Source organism: Myotis myotis, unplaced genomic scaffold, assembly GCF_014108235.1.
Source record: "Myotis myotis isolate mMyoMyo1 unplaced genomic scaffold, mMyoMyo1.p scaffold_m19_p_21, whole genome shotgun sequence".
Lineage (NCBI taxonomy): Eukaryota > Metazoa > Chordata > Mammalia > Chiroptera > Vespertilionidae > Myotis > Myotis myotis.
In genome coordinates this window covers 15,385,079-15,411,723 of record NW_023416326.1, presented here as the reverse complement: position 1 = coordinate 15,411,723, position 26,645 = coordinate 15,385,079, and the positions used below count along the sequence as shown (strand labels likewise).

At 55.3% G+C, this 26,645-nt stretch overlaps 1 protein-coding gene across 1 annotated transcript in view; it reads right to left on the bottom strand.

The window, feature by feature from the left end:
* Positions 1 to 2,404: 2,404 nt before the first annotated feature.
* PARP1 (poly(ADP-ribose) polymerase 1) overlaps positions 2,405 to 26,645 on the bottom strand; it is a 36,148-nt gene continuing 11,907 nt past the window's right edge. Inside the window, exons 7-23 of the mRNA XM_036354873.1 lie at positions 25,890 to 26,066; positions 21,364 to 21,511; positions 20,283 to 20,423; positions 19,370 to 19,612; positions 19,080 to 19,148; positions 18,738 to 18,870; positions 16,192 to 16,387; positions 13,901 to 14,029; positions 11,618 to 11,701; positions 10,263 to 10,385; positions 9,612 to 9,740; positions 8,298 to 8,396; positions 7,309 to 7,461; positions 4,664 to 4,791; positions 3,782 to 3,843; positions 3,088 to 3,202; positions 2,405 to 2,900 (exon numbers count right to left, since the gene is read on the bottom strand). Coding sequence (XP_036210766.1) covers positions 2,819 to 2,900; positions 3,088 to 3,202; positions 3,782 to 3,843; positions 4,664 to 4,791; positions 7,309 to 7,461; positions 8,298 to 8,396; positions 9,612 to 9,740; positions 10,263 to 10,385; positions 11,618 to 11,701; positions 13,901 to 14,029; positions 16,192 to 16,387; positions 18,738 to 18,870; positions 19,080 to 19,148; positions 19,370 to 19,612; positions 20,283 to 20,423; positions 21,364 to 21,511; positions 25,890 to 26,066 — 2,211 coding nt within the window. The 3' untranslated portion in view covers positions 2,405 to 2,818. The remainder of the gene's footprint in view (positions 2,901 to 3,087; positions 3,203 to 3,781; positions 3,844 to 4,663; positions 4,792 to 7,308; positions 7,462 to 8,297; positions 8,397 to 9,611; positions 9,741 to 10,262; positions 10,386 to 11,617; positions 11,702 to 13,900; positions 14,030 to 16,191; positions 16,388 to 18,737; positions 18,871 to 19,079; positions 19,149 to 19,369; positions 19,613 to 20,282; positions 20,424 to 21,363; positions 21,512 to 25,889; positions 26,067 to 26,645) is intronic.

The window sequence follows — 26,645 nt, the reverse complement described above, 5'->3', positions numbered from 1 at the left end:
ATTGAAACAGAATTTAAGGGAAAGGAAGTGACACCACTTTGGGAAATGTGAAATCCTTACCATACGTGGGGGATATTGGAGTGAAATAAAACCAGCCAGCCCTAGCCGGTTTGGCTCAGTGGACAGTGTTGGCATGCCAACCAAAGGGTCCTGGGTTCGATTCCGGTTAAGGGCACATACCTTGGTTGCAGGCTCCTCCCTGGCCTGGGCCCTGATCAGGGCTCGTGCAGGAGGCAACCAATCTATATGTTTCTCTCACATCGATGTCTCTATCTTTCCCTCCCTCTCCACTCTCCCTGAAAATCAATGGAAAAATATCCATGGGTGAGGATTAACAATAAATAAATTTATAAAACAAAAACAAAGAAACAAGAAAAGCCAGGCCAACAGGTCAAAGATAAGCCATTCCAGATACTCAGACCTCCAGTGAGAAGATACACAGCCAGTGCGCGCCCTGGCCGGGCAGGTGCTGGTTGGAGTGCTGCCCGTACACCAGAAGGTTGCAGCTCAGTCTCCGGATGGGGTGCCTCCCACACTGATCAATGTTTCTCTCTGCCCCTTCCTCTCTCTAAAATCAATCAAAACAAAAACAAAGGCCAGTGCACCGTTGGCTTTCCGTGTGAAGACTTCAGAGCTCGCGCACACTGTGTGAACACACGGTACAACACTGGGGCCCGGCTGCCGCTGGCCTTCCCTCCGGGGACTGCCTCACCGTGCTGAGGGTCACAGGAGCTCCACGCAGAGCGCTCTGCTGCAGCCTGGGATGCGGAAGGAGCGGCTATTTCCTTTTTAAAAAAATACTCATTGATTTCGGAGAGGAAGGGAGGAGAGAATCATTGATTGGCTGCCTCCTGCACGCCCCACACTGGGGATGGAGCCCACAACCCGGACATGTGCCCCAACCAGGGATCGAACTGTGACCTCCTGGTTCATAGGTCAATGCTCAACCACTGAGCCACACTGGCCAGGCAGGACTCTAAGTTTTTTAAGGTGTAAAGTTTTAACGTGTAAATACTGGAACATAACATGGCAGCTCCCACGTTTAGAAGGGAAGTGAAACAAGAACCTCCTTGAAGTCAGTTTTGATTACAGGGACCCCTTTAAGCAATCACTCCATCCTAAAAAGACTGTTTAATCGGGAGCTGTCAGAGCGATTGCCTCTCTCTGTGCTGATAAAAAGGGCAAAGGATACAGAACATTCAGGGAGCCCGAGAGCCTTGCTGAATGGCTGGCTGATTGGGGCTGAGGGGTGGGGGCTCAGGTCAAAGGTGCTAAGGGTTCCTACACACCAAGGACACTGAGAAAGACAAGAACTCCACTGTGGCCAAGCTGACCAGGTTGCAGCTCGGTCTCCGGTTGGGGTGCCTCCCACACTGATCAATGTTTCTCTCTGCCCCTTCCTCTCTCTAAAATCAATCAAAACAAAAACAAAGGCCAGTGCACTGTTGGCTTTCTGTGTGAAGACTTCACAGAGCTCGCGCACACTGCATCTGAGACTGAACGCCGCACTTGGGCTTGCCTGGCCTTCGTACTAACTGCATGCGGCCACAGACACGGCTCCCTACAGAGCCAACGTTCAGAAATGGCCGCTGTTATAATCGCTCACTAGCATATAAAGCTCAGTTCAGAGAAAATGGAGCTGCTGCCCCTCTTTCCCGTCTTAAGCGCCATGTCCGTGTCTCCCTTGTCAGCAAGCCCAGGGCAGCTTTGGGGTTCGAGACGATAGCTCACGCTGCTGCCTCCTCTGCCTGTGACCCCACCTTCAGGCCCACACTCCCTCGCCCCCCGTAAAAGGCCGAAAGCGCCACAGGCAGCACCCAGGCGTTCAAGGATGTAGGGTGAACCGCTGTGGTGGTGTCACAGCAGTAGCGCGAGGCCATCTGGTGCACGTGTGTCACAGCCTCCGCAGAACCCTGTGCTGCGGGGTCCATCCCACAGCGCGTCCGACCGGCTGACGCGGTGCTTTCCAGGGTGGTGGCTGCCGTTATCCACTCGGCAGGGCAGTGTGCCTCCCCCCGGCACTCTCTGGGGATCCACAGGCGCTGGCACAGCCTCCCTGTCGTCTTTGTGGACCTGGCACCGCGAACACTAACTAGACCTCAAGGCAGGATGAGACCACACACCCAGCTCACAGAAGCACTGAGCCACTTTCACGGTGACGGAGACCTGCCCTCAGCCCCGGGAAATCGGTGACGGAGTTTAATCGGGAAGACAAGATGCTCACGGGAAGTCAGGGCTCACATGCAGCCTTAACTTACTCTGCTTCCCCCTGAGGGTGCCCAGCCAGGAAAGGCAGCACCTTGTTTCTAAGGAGAAACGGATACCGGTCTCCTCACACCCTTCCCCACACAAGCACCCCCCAAAGCTGAAAGGGTGACAACAAATGCAAAAGGAAAAACCTAAATATTATGAAATTAGTTTTTATTGTTACCTCAAAATAAATGCTTAACATTTTTTCAAAACTAAAAAGAACACTTAAGTGTAAGGTGGAAGACTGGTTTTTCCTGCCCTGGGGAACCAGGACCGTGGCCTGGCTCTCCCCGCAGGACTAGTCTAGACAAACCCTGCCCCTCCCCCTTCTCCACTGTCAGTTACCCACAGGGCGACGGCTGGCAGGAAATCCCCCAACCAACCTGAACAACGGATTTGAAAAGTTTGGAAAAATCGGTGACCATGTAACCAGTGTTCAATCTCTGTGGGGTTCAGTGAAGGCACGAGGCCCTCGGCACCCCAGCTGCAGCCTCTGCCCGGCCGTCAGCGCCGCGCACACCAGGCAAGTTCATGCCGGCGGCGGGCTGCACCTCGGCCGCGCGTCAGCTCACCACAGGGACGTCTTAAAGTTGAACTTCAGCTTCAGCAGGTACTTCAGGTTCACCTGAGCCGTGTCGTAGACAATGTACCTGGAGGGAAGTGTGTCAAGGAGGCAATGGTTCCGAGTGCAGCGTGTGCGCCCCAATCGGGCAGCTCAGGCGGGTGTCAGGCCTCACTTGGTGTCGGGAGACCAGCGAGGGGACCATCGCCAGGCGGCCATCCGAGGGCAGTCTCAGCAGCCAACCGGCTGCACAGGGGGCTACACGTAAAGGATACTCGTTGTACAGCAGGGACGTGTCATCCACGCCAGACGAGACCCCAGTCCCCAGAGGAACCTCCACCCCATCCAGGGTGATACTAGCGGAAGGGTCAGGGGTCGTCTTGCCCAAACCTGCGAAACAGAAGGCACGAGTGAGGTGAACTGAGAGCAGATGCTGAGAATGCCCCAGGGCGCCGAGTTCGCTTATGTTCGCTCTGTGTTAATTTTAAAGACACACACATTTCATGCTCTATCTTCCTCCAGACAGGAAACGGCCGGCGATAATCACGTTCCCAGGGCACCAGCCGTGGGTGATTCTGCCGAGAAGAGTGCACGCTGCGCCCGCCCCCAATTACACTCGTATTGTGAGCAGAATTCCAAAGCACTCCCTCCAACCGGGGGCCGGGGCTCCCGACTCCTCAGGTGCCACCAGCTCCTCCATCCACAATGCGCAGGGACCACCGGCCCTGAGGGGCCCTCGGCGCTGGAGCAAGGAATCGGGCTAAATCGCCCCGCCAACGCACCTCGCTGCCGGTGCTCACAGACCCCCCCGGGCAGCCGCAGCGAGGGAAGCCGCAGCAAGGGAAGCTTCTGAAATGGGCCTCCAGCTGTCAGAGCTGAGCCAGGAACTCGGCTTCCAGGGAAAAAGCTCCCGCCTGTGCGTCCACGGGGCGGGGCCAGAGCCAGAGCCGCTGCTTTGGCAACACTCACCTTTGACACTGTGCTTGCCCTTGGGCAACTTGCTGACGTGCAAAGCGTGCTTCAGCTCATACCTGTGAGAGAGAGAGAGAGAGAGAGAACCGTCTCAGAGGGCCTCTGGGGCCGGCTCTGACTTGCAGACGAGGTCGAGGGAGGGAGGGAGATGAGCCCCAAGAACCAAGCCCATGCATGGCCGGGCGCTCCGTCCTGTGGGTCCACGCCAGCTGCAGACACGGAAGGCTCTTCTGCATGGCTTGTGCCAGCGATCTGCTCTGCGGCCACGTGCACAGGACGGTCCTGCACAGAACCGTGGCCGCCACGCGGGGGGTTGTTCTGTCCCCCACCCCTGGGCCCACAGGTGTTCTCTGTGGGTTTTAGAACCGGGACCAACGCACTTTAGTCCAAGCTGGTCTCTAAACAGCAGTGGGAGGGGCACGGGCGACCCTCCTTTGTGTAGCAACCTCTCTGCTTCCCAGCTCCCGCCTCGGGCTTGGAGGCCTTCTTCCCCCTCCCCCGTTCACTTCCCTTCATAGCAGTGGTTCTCAACCTTCCTGATGCCGCAACCCTTTAATACAGCTCCTCATGTTGTGGTGACCCCCAATTTCATTGTTACAAATTGAACATCATTAAAGCATAGTGATTAATCACAAAAACAATATGTAATTATATGTGTGTTTTCCGATGGTCTTAGGCGACCCCTGTGAAAGGGTCGCTCGACCCACAGGTTGAGAACCGCTGCTTCATAGGTTTCTGCTACCCCCCTGCCCGCCCATCCGTGGGTCCTGTAATTGTGGAGGGGAATGTCCAGGGTCACCTCCCCGCCAGGGGACCCTGCTCCCTGGAGCCCCCCCTCCTTCTCCACCAAGCCCCCAGCCCCCACACCAGGCAACTCACATGTTCCCCAGGGCAACCTCTCCCAAGAGGACCAAGCCCACCGGGTCTCCCTGGGATGTGTGGCAGTAGTTGGCGCTCTTGGAGACCATGTCGGCGAAGTAGATCCCTTTGCCGAACATGTAGCCCGTCTGCAAGGGGGAAGGGTCAACGGAGAGGCTTCAATGGGCAGTTAGCCAGCAGCACCACCCAGTACCGGTGCCAGCGAGCAGAGCCAGGCCGAGTGCTGCAGCGCCACCCGGTACCGGTGCCAGCGAGCCAGGCCGAGTGCTGCAGCGCCACCCAGTACCGGTGCCAGCGAGCCAGGCCGAGTGCTGCAGCGCCACCCGGTACCGGTGCCAGCGAGCCAGAGCCAGACCGAGTGCTGCAGCGCCACCCGGTACCGGTGCCAGCGAGCCGAGCCAGACCGAGTGCTGCAGCGCCACCCGGTACCGGTGCCAGCGAGCCAGGCCGAGTGCTGCAGCGCCACCCGGTACCGGTGCCAGCGAGCCGAGCCAAGTGCTGCAGCGCCACCCGGTACCGGTGCCAGCGAGCAGAGCCAAGTGCTGCAGCACCACCCGGTACCGGTGCCAGCGAGCCAGGCCGAGTGCTGCAGCACCACCCAGTACCGGTGCCAGCGAGCCAGGCCGAGTGCTGCAGCACCACCCGGTACCGGTGCCAGCGAGCTGAGCCAGGCCGAGTACTGCAGCGCCACCCGGTACCGGTGCCAGCGAGCTGAGCCAGGCCGAGTACTGCAGCGCCACCCGGTACCGGTGCCAGCGAGCCAGGCCGAGTGCTGCAGCGCCACCCGGTACCGTGCCAGCGAGCCAGGCCGAGTGCGGCAGCGCACCCGTAAACGGTGCCAGCGAGCCAGCCGAGTGCTGCAGGCACCACCCGGTACCGGTGCCAGCGAGCTGAGCCAGGCCGAGTGCTGCAGCGCCAACCCGGTACCGGTGCCAGCGAGCTGAGCCAGGCCGAGTACTGCAGCGCCACCCGGTACCGGTGCCAGCGAGCCAGGCCGAGTGCTGCAGCGCCACCCGGTACCGGTGCCAGCGAGCCGAGCCAGGCCGAGTGCTGCAGCGCCACCCGGTACCGGTGCCAGCGAGCTGAGCCAGGCCGAGTGCTGCAGCACCACCCGGTACCGGTGCCAGCGAGCTGAGCCAGGCCGAGTGCTGCAGCGCCACCAAGTACCGGTGCCAGCGACCCGAGCCAGGCCGAGTGCTGCAGCGCCACCCGGTACCGGTGCCAGCGAGCCAGGCCGAGTGCTGCAGCGCCACCCGGTACCGGTGCCAGCGAGCCGAGCCAGACCGAGTGCTGCAGCGCCACCCGGTACCGGTGCCAGCGAGCAGAGCCAGGCCGAGTGCTGCAGCGCCACCCGGTACCGGTGCCAGCGAGCCAGGCCGAGTGCTGCAGCGCCACCCGGTACCGGTGCCAGCGAGCCAGGCCGAGTGCTGCAGTGCCACCCGGTACCGGTGCCAGCGAGCCAGGCCGAGTGCTGCAGTGCCACCCGGTACCGGTGCCAGCGAGCCAGGCCGAGTGCTGCAGCGCCACTTCCCACTCTCCCCATGCCCCTCGCAGGGTGCTGAGCCCGAGCTCCCGACTGCCTGCTCCGACCTGGATCTGCCCGGCTCTGAGCGGCCTCAACAAGTGCTTCATCTCTCTGGACCCACGTCCTCCTCCCCGAACAGAGGAAAGACCCGCCCGGGGCTGCTGTGAGCGTTACGTGAGTCAATAGGCCAGGGGTGGCGAACCTTTGGAGCTCGGTGTGTCAGCATTTTGAAAAACCCTAACTTAACTCTGGTGCCATGTCACATATAGAAATTGTTTGATATTTGCAACCGTAGTAAAACAAAGATTTATATTTTTGATATTTACTTTATATATTTAAATACCATTTAACAACAAAAAAATCAACCAAAAAAATGAGTTCGCGTGTCACCTCTGACACACCTGTCATAGGTTCGCCATCACTGCAATAGATGCTCCACTAGAACCTGGCACATGTGGACACCCACTGACACTGCCTAGTATTTCCATTCCCTCTTGTAAGTGAAACGTGAGGTTCAAAAAGGTTAGGTCACTTGCCCAAGTCACGTGCTGTGGCTCAGCGCTAGCGAGTCCTCAACCCGCTTCCCCCCACTTCCTACAACCCTGAAACCAGAGGCTTGGAGGACCCCGCTGAGCCCTGTCCAGCAGCCCTTCCGCCATCAACAGGTGACATGACCACCCTGTGTCTGGGCAGGGCTTTCCTCATAATCACCGCACCCCCGAGGGAGACAGGGAGCTCCATGGAGGTCCCCCAGCTGGGAGGGGTGCAGGCAGGTGGCAGCTCGGCTTGGCTCTCGGCCAAGGTCTGTTCTCTTCACGGCAACACCCCAATCAGCACTCACAGCAAAGCCTGGACGCTTCACACACGTGCAGCCACACCACACAGAGTTTGGGTCAGGAGAACGGGGGCGAAGGTCCTACTCAGGGGCTGTGTTAAAGGTCTGGAGAGGGAGGCCTGGCAACAGCCACCTGTCAGCCACAGCCGAGCCAAAACCTTCATCTTTACACCAGGCCCCTACTCACTGGGATGTGCATGTCTCACCCAAGTCCCTGTTAAAGCTCTCTGGGGCCAGCAGCAGAGACAGGTACTGCCCACCCCTCTCTCCAGGCCAGGCACGTACCACAGGCGCTTCCGGCGGGGCGATCCGGAGACCCTGGGACAGAATCCCAGCGAAATTGGTGGTTCTGGACCCGTGCCACAGCAACCTCCGGTTATGCAGCTGCTTGAAGGGCTTGTAGCGCTGGTTTTCCCCTTCACGCTCAATCTTAAAGATCTGGTTGGGGCATTCAGTAAAGGAGAGGTGACAGAAACCACGTTACTCTGGTTAACACAGGGACCTGACTCAATACAGGAGGGCTGAGCCAGGAAGCCTAACAGATCTTAAAGTAAGTAAGGAGTTTCAATTGGGAGAGAGCAGCCTGGCTAGTCAACGTCCCATCTAGCAGAGACTAGCTACGAAACGAGTAATAGGTGGAGGACAGTGGTCGGCAAACTGCGGCTCGCGAGCCACATGTGGCTCTTTGGCCCCTTGAGTGTGGCCACGAAGTTTCAATCGCACTGTACGTGCGCGCCCACACGTGGTATTTTGTGGAAGAGCCACACCCAAGGGGCCGCAGTTTGCCGACCACTGGTGTAGGAGATGTACAACTAAGGCACTTCATTAAAAAAACCCCTCACCAGAGGCTATTTTTCCCATGGATTTCTAGACAGAGTGGAAGGGAGGAGGGGGAGGAAGGGAGGAAGAAAAGAGAGAGCCACATCGATTGGATGCCTCCCACAGGTGCCCCGACTGGGGCTGGGACTGAATCTGCAACTGACTGGGAATCGAACCAAGACCCTTCAGTCTGCGGGCTGACGCTCTAACCATTGAGCCAAACCGGCCAGGGCAAAGCACTTCATTTTGAATCTCTGATAAATATTTCCTGATTCTAAAACCAGGTTTTAGAATAAACCCACCCCCAAACCAGGAGACTGCTCATTTTTCAGCTCAACAAATAAATGAAATTTCCCCTTGGTTACTTCAAGCAAAGTTAACTGCTTGTTTCTACCCAGGCCCAGGCTGGAAGAAGGAGCAGGAAGAGCCGGCAGAGGGTGGAGGGGGAGCCTTACCTCGAGGACTTTCAGGTCATAGGCGTTGTGTGTGGTCGCGTGAGTGTTCTTAACGTATTTCCTGATGATCTTGGCTTCCTCGGAATCTTTGTCCACCACCTGGGAGAAGCGCATCTTGGTATCAGAGCACACACAGGTGGGAGAGCAGCACAGGCTCAGGGGATGCACAGATCACATGACCATGGCCTTCATGAAGTCCAGATGGGACTGACCCCCGGTCCCAGGCCCCACAGCTGGGGGGGTCCCAGGCCAGCGGCCCCACTTCCTTGGACATGCCTTCTTTGGGCTACGAGGAAACCAGAGGCCTGGAGCTTGGTCAACAGAACCTTTAGAACAGGGAGCCAGCTCCCAGGTCCAGTCCAGTCCACGGAGGTAGGACATGTGGGCCAGAAGGGGGCGCCCCAAAGCCAAGACTTGCAATCCAAAGCGGCAAGGATGCTGCCAGCCCTGCGGCACTGGAGGGCGGGGCTCTGGACTCCTCGGGGCCATGCACACCATGGCTCAGGGCACCTGCCCACCACCTACCTGTCACCGAGTTAAGAGAGTCCGTGCTAAACGAGAGCGTTATGAGACATGCTCTGTGTCCCATACTCATGTTCGTACCGTGTTCCGAAAAACAGGAATTCTGCTCTTCTTCCCGCCTCTTAGCACAGCAGCCCCTCACACAGAACCAACCCAGAGCATCCCTGCTCGGACCCACAGTCCTATGCTTTGTCCTAAGCAAGGAGCAAGGGCTCTTTTCAGTGACGCAGACCCGCCCTCCCAGGCTCAGCAGACTCTAGGGAACGCGGACCCTGGAATTCTGCAGGGAGGGACACGGGGCTGAGTGGAGAGGCACCGGGGCAAGCCAGGAGCCGAGGCTGACATTCCCCTCAGGGCAGCCCCAGGGCAGAAGCCAAGGACTCCGGGCGTCATGTGGGGACATGGCCAGGCACTGTTTTACTGTGGCCCATCAGGCACTTCCACTTCTGAAACGGACACAGTAACTGACCTCCTAGGGCTCCGGCCGCAAAAGTCTCCAAAACAGACCCCCCTCTAGATAAGGAACGACCGTCCGGTAAGGCCCTCAGACCCAGTCTCTACAGCAAACAGGCCTGGGCGTGGACGCTTGCCCTGCACCCAGGTGCTCAGCTGTCGGGGAAACGGCCAGCAGCTCTCCAAGGACAGCACCTGTGACGCGACAGCCAGGCCGGGGTTCGGGCCCAGCCCCTGTGCTGGGAAGCTCTCCAGGAGACCTCGGCACACATGGAGGTCTGGGGACCACGTACTTGGGGTGAGCGCGGAGGATGCTTCAGAAAGGGCGGGCCCTGTTACCTTAATGTCGGTTTTGAGTTTCTCATAGTTGACATCGATGGGGTCCTTGCTGCTGTCATCAGACCCTCCCCTGAGCAAACTGTAGGCCACCTCGATGTCCAGCAGGTTGTCCAGCATTTCCACCTTGGCCTGGAGGGACAAAGAAAACCCCTGAGGGAGGTGCCACGCGAGGGAGGAGGACTCGCCCACTTCTGGGACAGAAAACCGAATGCAGGTAACAGCCTGAGCGGACAGTGAAGGAGGGACTCCCAGCTGACCGGGCGGCCTGTCGTCCATCGGGTGCACACCATGGAGGGCCCCTTGGAAAGCAAGGAGGGCCCCTTCGGCAGGGAGACAGGGAGGCGGAAGCCGTGAGGCTGTGGGAAGGCCGTCTCTCCTCTCGCACACACTGGTGACAGGTGGCACGCACACTGGCTGCCTTGCGAGGCAGGGAGGCTCTCCCACTCCCGGCTCTGTCCCCAGACTGAGGAGGGGGAGCACCACATCGGCTCTGCCCGTGGTGTCCCCACACTGTGGGCAGAACCCCACTTCACAATGACGACACACAAGTGGCCTTCCCAGAGCTGGCCCTGCCCGGAGGGACCACGAGGTGGAGAGGGAGTCGCGGAGCAGCACCGGGGCAGCACCACAGCCCAGCAGGCCCAGCGCTACCTGCACGCTGTCTGCGTTGCTCAGGAGCGGCGGCTTCTTCATCCCGAAGTCGTGGGGGATCAGGGTGTAGAAGCGATTGGAGAGATCCAGGATCTGGGAGTCGCTGCTGCCCTGGGACAAGGCCTTTGGGGGAGGGACAGACGGAACACAGGCTGAGGCAGCCAGCAAGGCCCCGAGGGGTCCTGGTGAGTGCAGAGCCTTCCTGCTGGCGTCACAGCCCTGCAGCGCGGGACCTCCAGCCTCAAACCCTGAGGCTCAGCACACAGCCTCCCACAGGCTTCATCTGTACAGGAGCCGTGGAGGTACAGACCCGCGGTGGGAACTGTGGTGTCTAGGTGGTGGGCTCATGGGAATTGCTGTAAACTCCTTTCAACCTTCTGTATGCTCTGAAAACTTTCCATAATGAAATAAAAGGGGAAAATCCCTTGGCTATAAAATTCAGTCTGGCCTCCTTCATCCACTGAACCTTTAAGACCGGGATTTACTTTCGGGAGGTGCCGGTGGCCCGGCACCGAGGGCCGCGTTCCCCTTTCTGCCACAGCGACAATTAGTGCCCCGGATGCACAAGCAGCTGGAGGAGCTGGACACGGGGTCCTGCATACTTGGCAGACACCGAGGTGGACCAAGGATGCCAGGCAGGGGGGCAGCAAGCTGGCATCCTGCAGGCCTGAGGCCAGTCTGCTTCTCACAGGGACATCGGCGTCTCTAGGTCGTAAACCTTCGGTCTGCGGCCGTGTGCCTGCTCTGTGCAGCGGGTAGGGACACCGTCCCAGCTGGTGGGGACACTGCTTGAGACCAGCTCTACGGGATTTAACTGCTACATGTCAGGGCCTCTACCCCAGCTCCAGCCAGAAAGCATTTCCCCGGCCCCACTGCCTGTGTGCTTTTCTACTCTCACAAGCCAAGCCAAGCCTGCCCCCCCCCCCCCAACTCCCATTCCCACCTCCCCATAAGTGGAACCCCCAGAGCACTCACTGCTTGAAGGATCTGTGGAGGGGGGAGGGGATATGAATGAAAGTAAGACATTACTTAGCTTTCTACTTGATAGCCTCCTAGTAACTGCAAAAGAAATTCAGCCCAATTCTCAAGTATTTTATGAAGCAGGAGAACCAAATTCCTCATCAAGTTTACAACCTATCTCATCCTGGAAACACTGCTAATTCACTGGTTCTGTGATCATCTTTCGCAGCAGCACTTGTCAAACTGAAAAAAATCTCCATCATCATGAACTGTGGCCAGTACACCCACTGACCTTGAGTAAACGAACCGCGCACCCCGAGACCAGCGGCTGGCCGGGGGCTGGCCCAGGAGAGCCACTGGCAGCTGGGACAGAGCCGGGCCGGCCCCTCGCTTACCTGCTGGACCTCACTGAGGATCGAGTAGGCGGCCTGGATCTGCCTTTTGCTCAGCTTCCCCAAGGGCATCTTCTGAAGGTCGATCTGAGGAGACAGGGGATCCCCCTTGAAAGGCAGGCTCCGTGCAGCATGGTGCCGGGCGAGGTGGCCGGGCAAGGGGACGGGTCACCTTCCCAGGCCTCCTGGGCCCTGACGGACGCACCCAGAGCTGCCCATCTTCCTGGGAGATGCAGGCACCCAACTCCGCAGTCTTTGCAGTCCGACCCCCACTCAGGGGCCGAAGAGTCTATGAGAAGATTCTCGCTACTCCTGTGTGTCAGGGAGAAGCCAGCCAGGCTCCCCACCCTGTGTTAGAGGTGCAAGAGAAGACGCAGCGCATTCCCAGCTGATTCCCGTGAGGACGAGGGAGCCACGGCAGTTCCTGGGAGGAAAACGACTACAAAGCGACTGTTAAAAGCGCGGCTCCTGAACATACGCATTTACAGCAAGTCGCCAGCGTCTCTCCACATCAGCCACAACGGGTCAAACGTTCATTCGCGCTGACGACACTGCTACCGCGCACACCCCCCGGGAGCACCACCACGAGAGGGAGAAGCTGACGTGGACAACAGCAGACCTGCAGCCAGAAGGCCTGGTCCCCAGCTACCAGCTGTGCACCCACTGCTCAGCCTTGGGCTCCTGCCTGTGAACGGGGCCCACATCCACCATGAGTGACCTGCCTGGACTGCTCACCGGCCCCCCCACATCTGTGCGCAGGGGACCCCACTCTGTATCCTCAGACACTGTCTCTGGGCTATTCCCAACGGATCCTCTGTTCCGGGGCCCAGACCCCACCTCACCCATCTCTGCATCCCGGCACCTGCAGGGCCCGGGACACAGATGGAGCCAACAAGCACCCGAGACATGGAACCACTGTGGGGAGTAAATGAAACAAGCCACGGACGTGCTCACAGTTCACCGGGGGCCAGCGGGGCCGGCGTCTAATGGCTACCAGCCCCAGCGTACGTGTGTCGCTGCACCCGCAGTGCTGCCGATCCTGAGGGGCCTGGCTGGTGGGGACAGTTAAGCAATTGGAGCTAAAAACTCCAGGGAAGAAGGTGGATAATCTGCTTTGAACCAAGGAGATGTGATAAAAGCCGATCTTTAGTATGAAGTACAAAGTGGTTCTGAAAGCAATTCTCAAGGAGGAACTCGGAAGACGTCCTGACCCAGGGCAGCGTGACCGGAGCCGAGAGCAGGCTCCCCAGGCGGTGCATTTCAATGTTTATTTTAAAAAGACGGGTCTCTCTAATCTGCACCCTCAAAACACACACACACACAGGCCCCAGGAACAAGAGGCGGAGTCAGCACCGGCCGCCCCCACGCCCGGCAAGCAGACTCGAGGCTCAGCCCTGCCACAGGCTGGGCAGCGGCTCCGGCAGCTCAGCTTTGGGAGGAACTGCGAGTGGGAGATGCCCGGGGCCCAGGAGCCGCCCCTGCAGCACAGGGAGGCTTCCGGGCGTAGCGGGGCTCTGGGTGTAGCATCCTCCGTCCCCTGGCACCTCTCTGCTCTGGGCTCAGAATTCACCTCCTCACGGAGCACCAGCAGCTGCCCCTCCTGGGTATAAAGCTCCCAGGGTTGTTACCATGTTCACTATCCACCTGGTTACCCGACCCCACGGGAACCCGCCAGGCAAGGGGCGGGCACCCTCCTCTCCACTGTTCACGGGCTGCCTCTAGCCTGTTCCAGGCAGGCCCAGCCCTTTTCCTCCTGCAAAACTAGTTGCTCGTCTGAGTGAAAAACAGTATCAAGGTGTTTCTGTAAATCACAGAAAAACCAGAGTACAGGAAGCTGGGAATGACATGTGGGATAGTCCACCCAGGACAGAGAGAGGGGCTCAACACCCCCCGCCCCTCAGCCTGGGCCCAACCTCTTCCTCAAACAGCTGGAATGAATTTCATCTGCGAGTGTCAGAAGCTCCCTGCACTTTTGTCAACAGTGACCACAGCAGCTCTTCTACTGGAGTGGGCTGCGCCCTGGACTGCCTGCTTGCTGGGCCACAGAGAAGATGCTACAGACGCTACCATGGCAACAAGGAGGAGCAAAGTGCAGGGGAACCAGGAACCCAGGGGACACTCTCCAACACACGTCTGCAAGCACCCAGGCCTCAGTACACCTCCTCTACCTCAGGCTTAAGAACAGGCAAAGATGCCGAATCCAGTAAGAGCTACTGAGCGCGTCACCAGCTCAGCACTCCACTGCCCCCGGCACAGGCTCACAGACAGGACCCTCAGTGCACGCACCTCATATTCCACCATGGCTTTCTTCATGCTTTCCACATCGAAGATCATCTTGATGAGGTTCTGCACCGGCTTGGGGAGCTTGGACTTGGTTCCAGGGTTCACTGTCAGTTTCTTCACCGCCTCTTCATCCTTTGGGGGAACAGGTATGTTACAGAGAAGATAATCAGTAAGAGACCCCATTAAACCAAAGCGGTGGTGGTGTTTGGGCTGCAGGTAGAGTACCCAGGACGATGCGACCAGCAAAAGGGCTAGGCATCCATCCACAGGGCTTGGGCGGCAGCTACCAGGAAGGGTGTGAGTCTGCAGAGGGATCAGACACTTCCAGGGCCCCCCCAAGTCCTCTGGACTGCCCCATATTCTTACCCAGCTGGCACTGCAGCCTCACACTCCCCTCATCCCTTCCTGCTCACTGTCTCCTGCCCTCGGGCTGCTGGTGTCCTGCATGGGAATCTGTTCAGTGCCCACTTGTGCCCGACCCAGAAGAGCTTGGCAGCTAGGAGGGCACACCCTGGATCGAGGGACCAGTGGACAGATGCTCCCCCACTTCTCTTGCTCCGCCTCATCCCAGGGCCAACTGCGTGAGTGATTAAGTCTATACAGCTTTCTCCGTCCCAATGCCTCAAGCCAGGCAGCCTGACAGTGCTCAGTGCATCCACTTTAGCCACCCGCACCCCAAACCCCACCCCACCTGATAAACTAAGCATGAGGCTCGGCCCCCACTGCCTGACCACCCAGCTAAGCCAAGACCACACTGTAATGGAAATGCCTGAACTTTTCTTACTTTTGAACCACATGAGGGCAGGGCCTATGCTGTCCATCTGCTTACATGTGCTTCAGGGAAGGGAGCTGGCACTGGGACCGGCTGGCTGACCCCAGATGCAGACAGAAACCTGTGCCGTGCTGTGCTCACGGCTGCTGTGGATGTACCTTTTTTTTTTTTTTTAATTTGGATGTACTCTTAACACGGAAACACCCAGCTTCTGGTTCCAACCTCACCGAGGAAGAAACTGTTAACATGTCAAAAAGCCTTAAATGCATATACTCTGGCCCTGGCTGGTTTGGCTCAGTGGATGAGTGTCGGGCTGTGGACTGAAGAGTCCCAGGTTCGATTCTAGTCAAGGGCGTATGACCAGTTGCGGGCCAATCCCAGTGCAGGAGGCAGCCGATCAGTGATTTTCTGTCATCACTGATGTTCCTCTCTCCCTCCTCCTTCCCCCTTCCTTGCTGAAATCAATAAAACCATATTAAAAAATAAATGAATAAATGCCCATACTCTACAACTCAGGAACTCCACCTCCATGGTAATAATCAGAGGTATGGGTATTTATGTTTATCAGCACTGCTCTATCAAATACCTGCAACTAACCTAAACCCCAATCGGGGGAAGCACAGTATACTGTTTGGTAAATTATGAATCACGGTCACCCACAGGATGGCATTCTACACGGCCTGAAGAAATGACTCTCTAGATCAGCTTAATACAGTAGTCACTAGTTTTAAAATGTGGCCAGTCTAAGCTGAGATGTACAGTAAGGGTTAAAAATACACCAGATTTCAAAGGAAAAAACAGCAAAACCTCTCCACCTCACACTTCATGGTGCGGACCCCATCCATGAAGGGTCCTGGGTTTTACTGAATGCTTTTCCCTGGTCTATTATGACGATCATGTGGCTTGTAGCCTCTATTCTATTCACGTTGTATTACACTGATTTTCGTGTGGTGAACCAACCTTGCATTCCTCCGATAAATTCCTTCTGTGCTGCTAGATGGCTAGCATTCTGTTGAGGGCTTTGCACCTAGACTCACAGTGATACTGGTCATCAGTTTTCCTGTGATGTCTCTATCTGGCTTTGGCATCAGGGTGACACTGGCCTCATAATGAGTTGGGAGTGTCCTTCCCATTCTGTTCTTTGGAAGAGTTTGTGAAGGACTTGTATTAATCCTTTAAACATTTGGTAGCATTCACCAGTGATGCTGTCTGATTCCTGGAATGTTTTTAAAAGTGTATGGTAACCCTTCCCTTTACAAAGACTAGATGAGCGGTTCTCAACCTGTGGGTCGTGACCCCTTTGGGAGTCAAACGACCCTTTCACAGGGGTCGCCTAAGACCATCGGAAAACACATCTATAATTACATATTGTTTTTGTGATTCATCACTATGCTTTAATTATGTTCAATTTGTAACAATGAAATTGGGGGCCACCACAACATGAGGACCTGCATTAAAGGGGCGCGGCATTAGGAAGGTTGAGAACCACTGGACTAGACGGCGTGAAAGCATTACGCGTTACCTGGCCATAGTCGATCTCCAGGGGGTAGAACTTCTTGGGATACTTGGTGAAGTTCTCGGAGTGCCAGGCATTCCCGGTTTTCTCTTCGTACAGTTTCATAAAGTGCTCAACGGCATCCTCCTTGGACGGCATCTGCTCCAGCTTGTTACTGCCAATCACCGTGCCCACGCGGCCCCAGGACCTGAATATCCAGTACCTACGGGGCAGCAAGGGCGGGAGAGGAGCAGCAATTACAAACCTGTGGGTCAGCTGGTCACATCGCTGGAGGAGGCTCCCTCCCCGGACAGTCCACTGGGTGAGAAGGAACTCAAACACCCTAAAATGAGTGACAGCGGAACGAAGGGAACTGACATTACAATAAAGAACGTTTATTTTACTTTTACTGAATTGACGGTTATAGCAAGCTTAAATAAAAAAAACGGCCTTTGGCCTTTCAAATTGCCTATAAAAAGTGCCGAAAGAAACGCAGCAAGTGTCATTTAGAAGTCACGTGTTTAGATGCAGCCACTAACGACACACCCTGAAGACAATATGGAACTTGGTTCGGCTGAGGCGCTGAGGCGATGAAATGGCAGGCGTGGGGCAGTGGCATACAGGGTTAGCCACTGTCAGACCCAGGCTACCACCTGCTTCCACCTCGGTTTAGGGCACACACCGTGGGTACCCTCTAGCTCCCGTGTTGCCTAGCTTTGGCTAAGTTAATTTTTCTTAGTGGAAGTAATGGGTAAGTTAAGTTTTACATCACTGTAAATATATTAGAAACCCAAATATAAAACTTGTATGCGTTTTACAGAAAAGCCAGAGTTCAAAGGCTCGGCCAGTGTGGCTCAGTAGTTAAGCATCAACTTATGAACCAGGAGGTCACAGTTCGATTCCCAGTCAGGGCACATGCCTGGGTTGCAGGCTCGATCCCCAGTGTGGGGCGTGCAGGAGGCAGCTGATCAATGATTCTCTCATCACTGATGTTTCTCTCTCTCCCTCTCCCCTCGTCTCTGAAATCAATAAAAATATATTTTTAAAAAAGAAAGAAAATTTGGGGCTTCCTGTTTTCCTGGGCTGTTGCCCCAAAGCATATAAATGTATTCTATTTGGTTCTTTCGCCTGGAAATGTGTGGAAGACACCACACTGACCTATCCTGAGAAACATTTTCTGACCCTAAGAACCCACACAACGCTTTCACTCTACAGCCCAGTACGTCCAGGCCCCCAGGAAACGCACACATCCACAACCACCTTTAGAATTTCTGGTTGGTGGTGGGGAATGTTACTCTCATTGCCTGTCCTTTAACAGACCACGACTATTTCTACAAAAAGCCTCCTCCTCCTCCTGCGGGACAATATACATCTAGCTTTCGAAGGTGTATTTCTATGAGCAAGAAAACATTTTTGACTTTCAAATCTCTGGCCAGAGTAGGTAATGAACTGAATGACAGCTGAGGTGTATTTCTTTAGAAATGTTCAGTAGCCAACCAAGTACTTTGTATTCTTTATGGTCACCTCTGACGTTCATGTTTTATTTTATTTATTTTTTTAAAATATATCTTATTAATTTTTTACAGAGAGGAAGGGAGAGGGATAGAGAGTTAGAAACATCAATGAGAGAGAAACATCAATCAGCTGCCTCCTGCACACTCCCTACTGGGGATGTGCTTGCAATCAAGGTACATGCCCTTGACCGGAATCGAACCCGGGACCTTTCAGTCCGCAGGCCGACGCTCTACCCACTGAGCCAAGCCGGTCAGGGCATGACGTTCCACGTTTTAAATGAAGGGTCGGTGAAAGGTGAAGAGGTGGGAGGAAATAAGCTTACACACGGAGCCAGCAGGGTTTAGCTGCAGCGGCACTGGCTTTTCCTTTCCTGGGCTACCCACCATGGGGTTGCCTTCCCACCAGGAAACCTTTGCATCTCCTGGAGTTACAGTGAGTAAATGGTTTCCATGAGCTAAAACAGTTTAACACATGAAAGTAATTTTTAAAGTATTTTCACTGTTAGAATTCAATGAGTTCCTTCCACGCAACGTACCACCCACACACAGCCCCACTCCACACTGGCTGTAATAGGGAGATCGACCAGTGGTGTGGACGCAGAAAGCAGCCCAGCCCCTCAGCACCCCAGAACTGGCCCTCGCCTCGTTCTCTCAGGTTTAAAAAATAACAGCAAAAAAGGCAATGTAAACATCTTTAGTAACCAGAGTTTGAAGTAAAATTTAGAAGTTCAGTTCTTGCCGAACTTTACTTGCTGCAGAAGTTTAGAAACACGAGTGAGGGTATGAGAAACTAGAATCTTCAAGGGAATGTAAGAAAGGAGTTGGGAGATTATGTGACACCCCCCCAAGATGGCCCGCCTGGACCCAGGAGAGCCAGGCTGTCAGGGCAGGGGGCGTCCTTCCTCTCTCACCGAAGGCCTCACTACACCCCACGCTCTTTGTGAGGGGACAGAAGGCCCAGGCACTGAGAACACGCGGGTCCTGAGGCTGACGGCACAGCAGAGCGGGCCCACCCTCTGCTGGAGCACAGCTCCCCGAACACCCCGCCCCAGAGCACACCTGCTTCCTTTGTCGTCCTCCAGGAGCTGCAGCTTGTAATAGGAGTTGGTTCCTTTAACAATGTCCACCAGGCCCAGCGTGGCGCTGAAGACCTTCCCGCCTTTCTCCAGGACATGCGCAGAGCGTTCCAGACCTGCCAGGAGGCAGGGCCCTTAGCTCCTCCTCCAGGAGGGGCCAGGGTGCTGGGGGGTAAGGGTCTGCACAGAGTCCACACCTGCTTGAACACCCTAGCGCCACCCCTGGAGGTTCCCCACAAGCGTGCTCTCAGGACAGGGTGGTGGTGGTGGGAGCCCGAGGGCAAAGGCGGGCCCCACTCTGCTCCCATCATCCCTGTTTGCTTACCAGAATCAGGATCAACAGCAGCCCCTCCTTTAAGAGTTAATTTCACGGTCTTTTCAGATTTGTTGTTTCCTTGGAAGGGGAGAGAGAAATGTGAACATTAAAATTTAAAAGGGGAAGCAAGACAAGGGGGTCATTTCCACTTGTATCTCATGCCAACACGGGACCCATGCGCTTTCCACCACCCAGGCCGTCCCAGGGGCACATGCAGACGGGGACAGGCTGTGACCTGGGACCCAACGGGCCACTGGCATCCGTGGCTCTCAGTCCCCAGAGGGCAGCTCAGGCCTCACCTTCCTCTTTGACGGGGGCTTTGCTCTTTTTGGAGACCGCAGCCCCCGACTTCGCTTTTGGGGCCACGACTTCGACAGGCTCCTCCTTCACCGCGGCGCCCCAGGGGGACAAGAGGTGGGCTGAGACCAGCTCCTGGAAGCTCTTGGTTGAGGCAGCAATGTCCTGGAGGAAATCCTCAGACACCACTCGAATGTTGCCCTCTTTTACTTCCTCCATCTTTTTATTCATCTTTTCCACCTCCTCTGTTCAAATCAGGCGGAAAAAGGAAGAATAAACAAGTTTAAAACTGATGTCAAATCTCAAATTTCTAGAGTCATACTTACTCCCAGACCCTCATCACCCACAGCTCCCTGTCCTCCCAGCCTCGTGCTCTGGGGCTATTTCCACAACTGCCTTTCCCAGCAACACCCCTTCTCTACAGCATGATGCGCTAACGCCACTTCTCTAGACCATTCCACAGAATGAGAAGTTAGTAACATTCACAGAAAAAGGACCCGGAAGGCAGTATGTTTGGAAAATGCTGCACGCTGTCTCTCTGTCTCAGAGACTTATTACAATGGTCGTCAGTGTAATAATGCTGCGAAGAAACCCATTTACCTTTGTTTAACTGCATTTCCCAAATGTACTTCAGCTGCAAACTTTTGTTTTGGCAGCAAACCTACTAACCCCCGTGGCAGACCGCCGGGTGACAGGAGTCGGAACAGCAGCCTCAGTTTAACGGGAGCAGAAGGGCCTGAACCCGCTCCAGTCGGAGCAGCGGCACCAGGTGCACACGCTGGCCGCCCTTCCCGAGAGCAGAGCAACCTGCTGTCCGCGACACGCTGCGTGCCCTCAGCCCGCCCCCATTCAACCCTCGGCACGATCCCCAGAGGCAGAGCGCGCCGTCTCGGGCTGCAATGAGGCTGCACTCACTCTTGGTGCTGATGCACAGCGAGGCCTTGTTGGCCGTCCCCGTCAGCTTCCCCCCGAGTTTCTCGATGGTGGCCTTCACTTCGTCCTTGTTCCGGGAGAGCTTCCCGAGAGCCAGGATCTTCATGTTGGACAGCGGCTTATCTGGGACGGAGAACAGAACCGTGAGGCAGGGCTGCTATTCAGGAGGGGGCGGGGGGCAGGAAGCCAGCAGCAAGCTCTCAGGAAGAAGCCTCTCAGGAACGGGCTGCAGGGCCCCTGGACAGCCCCAGCGTCTCCCGAGGGAAGTCTACGCAAACGGAAGTAAAGGCACCAGGAAAGCAGGACAGCCAGCCAAGTGCCGCCTGAGACCCTGCACTCATCCCTGGGCACAGAGGCTGGATTTGGAGCCCCGGGGACCAGGGACAGGAAGCCGGCAGAGGATGGGAAGCAGAGAGGTAGGTTGCGTGAACGCCCAATTACTTTTATTCTTCTTCTCCCATTTACAACCAAACTGCAATTTCTTATGCAATACTTAGTAATTGACCTCATTAAAAAATTGGACAAGTCCATGACAACGCAAAGCTTCGTTCACAACGACTGGAGACAACTGATCCCGGGGAAAAGCACTTGGCCTGGCCAGAAAGCCCTGGATGGGGTGCGCCACGGCTGATGGGGAGGCAGTGCTGGCGACATCCTAGACAGGAGGTGCCGCAGGGAAAAGTCCTGCCAGCCCTCGTGTCCCTGAGTACACAAAGGCAGTGGGGCTTTCTCCCGAGAAAAACACAAACTGATCTCACTGCTCTCTGCTGGTGCGCGCATCTCTCACTAACGCTGACCAGCACCCAGAGGCCTCTGCATGCACAGGAGCCCAGCGTCACGGCAGCTCTGGATGCCTGGTGGGCGCAGGGCTGCTGGAGGCAGGACAGTGAGACCAGAGATGCTCTGTGTGTGTGTGTGTATGGGGGGGGGGGGGGGGAGCAGGACCACCCAAGACAGGGCTTCCTCATAGGACCAGCAACAGTGAACAGAGAGAGACAGCCTGTTCCCCCAAAGAACAGGACCTCAGCCCCCCACCCCCATGCCCCCCGCCCTGGAGCTCTACCTGGTGGGGCAGAAGAGTTCACAGTAGTGGGCGCCGAGGCTGTGGAAGGCGGCGGTGCTGCCGCCACTGGGGCACTGGTCTCGGGGGGGAATATACGGTCCTGCTTTTTCACCTTCAGTTTCTTGAGGTAAGGGATTTCTCGGAATTCCTAAAGAATTAAGTTTCAGTTAAGAAACCAGTTCTCCCTTGAAATAATCACCTGATAGAGCCAAGATCATTTCTGTTGTCCAGATAAAAAAATCTTTTTAAAAGCCTATATAATAAAAGAGAAAGATGCAAATTGACTGTCCCTCCACAACAACCACCACCCAATCAGGAGTGAGTATGCAAATTAACCCAACAAAGATGGCAGGCCTAAGCCAGTCAGTAGGACATCCCCTGAGGGCGGTTCCCAGTCTGTGAGAGGGTGCAGGCTGGGCTAAGGGACCCCACCCCCAGTGCATGAATTTCGTGCAACGGGCCCCTAATAAAGAATAATATTAAGGCCCTGGCTGGTTTGGCTCAGTGGATAGAGCATCGGCCTTCGGAATGAAGGGTCGCAGGTTCGATTCAAGTGAAGGGCACATGCCAGGGTTGCGGGCTTGATCCCCAGAGTGGGGCGTGCAGGAGGCAGCCAATCAGTGATTCTCATTCATCATTGATGTTTCTCTCTCTCTCCCCCTTCCATTCTGAAATCAATAAAAATATATTTTAAAAAAAGAATAACATTAAGAAAACGTGAGGCTTCTAGTATGAAGTAATTATTACAGATACGGTAGTTATTTCTAGCACCCAGAGAGATTGACTCTGCAGGGGAACAACTTGAGAAGGAGGCCTGGAGTTGGTAGTCTGGGTTCAACAGTGGCTCACAGACGGCAAACTCAATTCTGTTAGAGCTTGTACTGTGGAGGCGGTAAAAAATGCTTTAAAAAACAAGTCTGCTACCCGTGAGCCACTGCTGAACCCAGACTACCACCCCCAGGCCTCCTTCTCAAGCTGTTCCCCTCCAGAGTCAATCTCTCTGGGTCCACACGCCCATCCCATGACGAAAAGCCCCCAAAGACTGCACACACTGGGAGAGATTACGCAGATGGAAATCAGGGCAATTCCCTACACTCCTTAGAAAACACGCCGCGGCGAGCCCAGTCACGGGCAATGTTCAATGCAGATTCTAGCATCAGCATAGTTATCTTCATCCCATGCAATCTACAATGGGCTGTGCTGAGAGGTCACAACATCAAATACAGTAGGTCCCCACTTAGCCATGTTGTTTTTGAAATATTTTTATTGATTTCAGAGAGAAAGGGAGAGGGAGAGAGAGATAGAAACATCAATGATGAGAGCAAATCATGGAATCATTGACTGGCTGCCTCCTGCACATCCCCTACTGGGGATCAAGCCTGCAACCTGGGCATGTGCTCTGCCGGGAAATCAAACTGCAACCCCCTGGGTTCACAGTCCGGGCGCTAGCTGCAGTTTTTGAAGTTTTAAAGCTCACACCATCCTGCCAGGGATATGAATAATCCCTTTGTCCAGCCTCACCTCACTGTATACGCTACCTGCCCACTAGTCATTTAATAGCCATTCCAGTTATGGGGTCGAGTGTCATGATATCGCAGTGCTGTGTTTAAAGCCATCCTTATTTTACTTAACATGTATAGGGCTTGGCATTATCCACGGTCTTAGTTATCCACTGGGTCTATGCCCTGCAGATAAGGGGGGCTACTGTACGTGAAGTTCAGGGAACACTACAGATCTTACGCACCTAAGTCTTCATCCAATCAAGAAGCAGCCCTCCCTACTATAACCACGTTCACTGAATGCCTGCTGGATGAAAGAGGCAACAGCCTCATTCCCAACATATGCCGAGCACCTATCATGTGTCACATGTCACAGTGAGTCTAAAGAGACAGTTTCTGCCCTTGGGGAAGTTCCACCAAGGCAAGCTGTAACCCAGGAGCCAAGTTCTAGCCAGCGGCGTACTCTGGGGCTGCAAGACGAGGAATGCTGGAAGGGTCCTCAGAGGCAGTGACCGCGCAGCAGCCTCTAACAAGGGCTAAGCAAAGGCATGCGACTGACTTACCGTGGTTGCTGTGAACCACGGGTAGTTAGCTCCCTGTGGCTGGAAGTGCAAAGGATTAGAGGTCTGTGTGTACACAGGGGTGGTGAGAGTGGTATGTAAGGAGGAAAGGGTGGCAGAAAAAGGCCACAGAAGGCCAACACAGCCAGATCACGAAGGGCTTTGGGTAGGGCTGGGGGTTCCAAGTTAAGGAGCCGACCTTGACTCTGTGGGCCAAGACCCTGGGGGCAGCAGAGGGACTACATGAAGTCTACAAATCCATGAACTTGCATGGACAACAAGCAAGCTGTGGACCTGAGAAAAATGCCTCACACATGCAGATACCTTTTAAAAAATATATTTTTATTGATTTTAGAGAGGGGAAGGGAGAAAGAGAGAAACATCGATTGGCTGCCTCCCACATGCCTCCTACCAGGGATCAAGCCTGCAACCCTGGCATGTGCCCTGACCGGGAATCAAACTGGGGACCTCTTAGTACATGGGGTGATGCTCAACCAATTGAGCCACATTGGCCAGGGTTACAGATACCCTTTTAAAATACTCCTTTAAAAATATAGGTAGAGGCTAGTCTTGGCTGGGTGGCTTGGATGGAGTGCTGTCCAATACATTAAAAGGTTGTGGGCTTGATTCCCGGTCAGGGCATAAGTAGGAGGCAACTGATGGATGTTTCTCTCCCCCCCCTCCCCCCGGCCTAAAAAAATCAATAAACATATCCTTGGGAAAAAAGTATATATTCACATGTATATATATGCTGTGCAATCTAAGCAACCGTCCAACTGGTAGCTATGATGCGCAATGACCACCAGGGGGCAGATGCTCAATGCAGGAGCTGCTGAGCGACAGCAACTTTGCAGAGTGCCCTCTCGCACTCCGGGGCCCCTCGGGGGATGTCGGACTGCTGGTTTCAGCTGATCCCCACAGGCCAGCCCGAGGGACCCCACCTGCCAGAGGGGACCCCCCCACACACACCCCACGGATGCCCTTCGAGCCCCGGCACTGCCCCAGGTGCGGCCAGCCAGGGAGGGACCACAGGAGGTCGGCTACAGGGCGTGTCTGGCCAGTCTCGCCCACGTCCGCCCCACTGGCCACCTTCTAATTAATTTACTTTCAAGGTGCACAAATCCATGCACCAGGCCTCTGGTTGATACATAAAGCACAAAATAGTTCACGTTATTTACTTTATTATTTTCTCAAAGATAAAAGGAATACAAATACCACACAAGGGCCTGTTACACCTGCATATTCAGAAAAACTGAAAATACTAGTATTTCTATAGGAACTGAGGAATCACTGTAAGACATTAAGGGTGCGGGAGGCAACAAGGCCAAATTTGCTGAGTGATCACTCAAGAAAACGTACAGAGAAAGGACTGAGAGGGAGGGAGTAAATTATGGTCGTGGGCAGAGGAGGCAGGAAACGAACGAGCCCGGGCAGGAGGGCCGGCAGAACCATGGAGTCCTGTTCCAGATGCTGGGTTAGCAGTGCCCATGGGGCACTCAAGTCCCAACGACCAAGTGCTTCCTACAGGGCACCATTCCAATGCTCGCCCCCCCAGAGGTACGCACAGGGAGAGATAACTGGATGATCAAACCCCAAATCCTAGTTAGTGGCGTCCCACCTCTGCCCCAGGCAGCTGGGTGCCAGCTCAAGCTGAGTTTGAGGACACAGGTGGAGTCCTTCCAGCAGCCAAGCCCCCAAAGACACTGTCAACACCCCCCACCCCGCCCACAATTCCAAATGAGGTTCCTCAATTGAGATTTTGCACCTGAGAATTCAACATGTAGTTCCATTATAAGAGGTCAAAATAGAAGATAACTGAACCCTGGAGCCAGTTCCCCCTTTAGCATAAAAGCAAAAAAATATTCCTAAGAAAAAGTCTCCTAGCCGAAACCGGTTTGGCTCAGTGGATAGAGCGTCGGCCTGCGGACTGAAAGGTCCCAGGTTCGATTCCGGTCAAGGGCATGTACCTGGGTTGCGGGCACATCCCCAGTAGGAGATGTGCAGGAGGCAGCTGATCGATGTTTCTCTCTCATCGATGTTTCTAACTCTCTATCTCTCTCCCTTCCTCTCTGTAAAAAATCAATAAAATATATAAAAAAATAATTAAAAAAAAAAAAAAAGTCTCCTAACATAAAGGCAGGAATGATCCACTTACTCGCCGTCTGTCCCCTGAGCTTAGAGCAGTGCCTGGCACTGAGTAAGCACTTGCTGAGCAGGAACAGAAATGATCCAGTCTGCCAGCAGGAGGACTTTACTCCGATCGGACAAACCTGCACTCCAGCACGAAGTGCTGTGGTTCTCCATTTGTGAAGTTTTTAAACCATGGAGCCAATAATATAATTTTATATTCTAATTATAAGGACGGATCAGCTGTAAGAAGTCTGCAGAATGCTGCCCTGCCGGCGTGGCAGCTTGGAGTGAGGGGACCATGTTTTTCTGGCGACAGACCCCAGGACCCCCCACTTACCTTTGGAGTCACCCACTCCTTCCGGCTGGGCGTCTGGGTCCTAACCATACACTTGGTCCAGGCAGTGATGTCCCCCGTGCAGTAGTAGGCGTCACTCTTAAAGACCAACTGGCCCGAGCACGCCTCGCAGGGCAGGAGGGCACCGAACACGATGCCGTCAGCCACGCGGTCCAAGATCTGCCAGTGGAGAAGCATGTCAGAGACAAAGGAGGGGCTACAGAGTGACGTTCCCCGCGTGGGATGAAGAATCTGCACAAACTGCTCTCACCAACACAGAAGAGGGCTGGCCCCCCAGGCTCACTAACTGCCCACCCCCTGGCCGGCTGGTTGACAGGTGGAGCTTAGATTTTTGTACTGTTAAGTCCACGCACGTTCCTGCAGTTCCCACTGCCCTTGGGGATTTAGACGTAAAGGGAGAGCCAGAGCACCCACTGCTTCTGCACAGAACAGTGCCCCCTCTCCCCAGAGAGGGCAGGGCAGGCCTGCTGGGGAGGCTGGTCTCACGAGGTGGTCCTGCTCCCTCCACAGCCTCACAGCCCGGGCAGTTCGGGCAGAAGGCAGCAGAGGGCTCCTCAGGCCAGTGTGAATATACAAGGCAAACAGAGGCCCCGTCAGTCCTCACCAAAATCCTAAACCACGGGCTGCCTTGGGGAAGAGCCCGCCCCTCCCTGCCCCTGGGAAATGGTGACCACGACGATGATGATGACCATGCAACACAACTATGGACTGTCACTCGCCCAATAATACCGGCAGGTG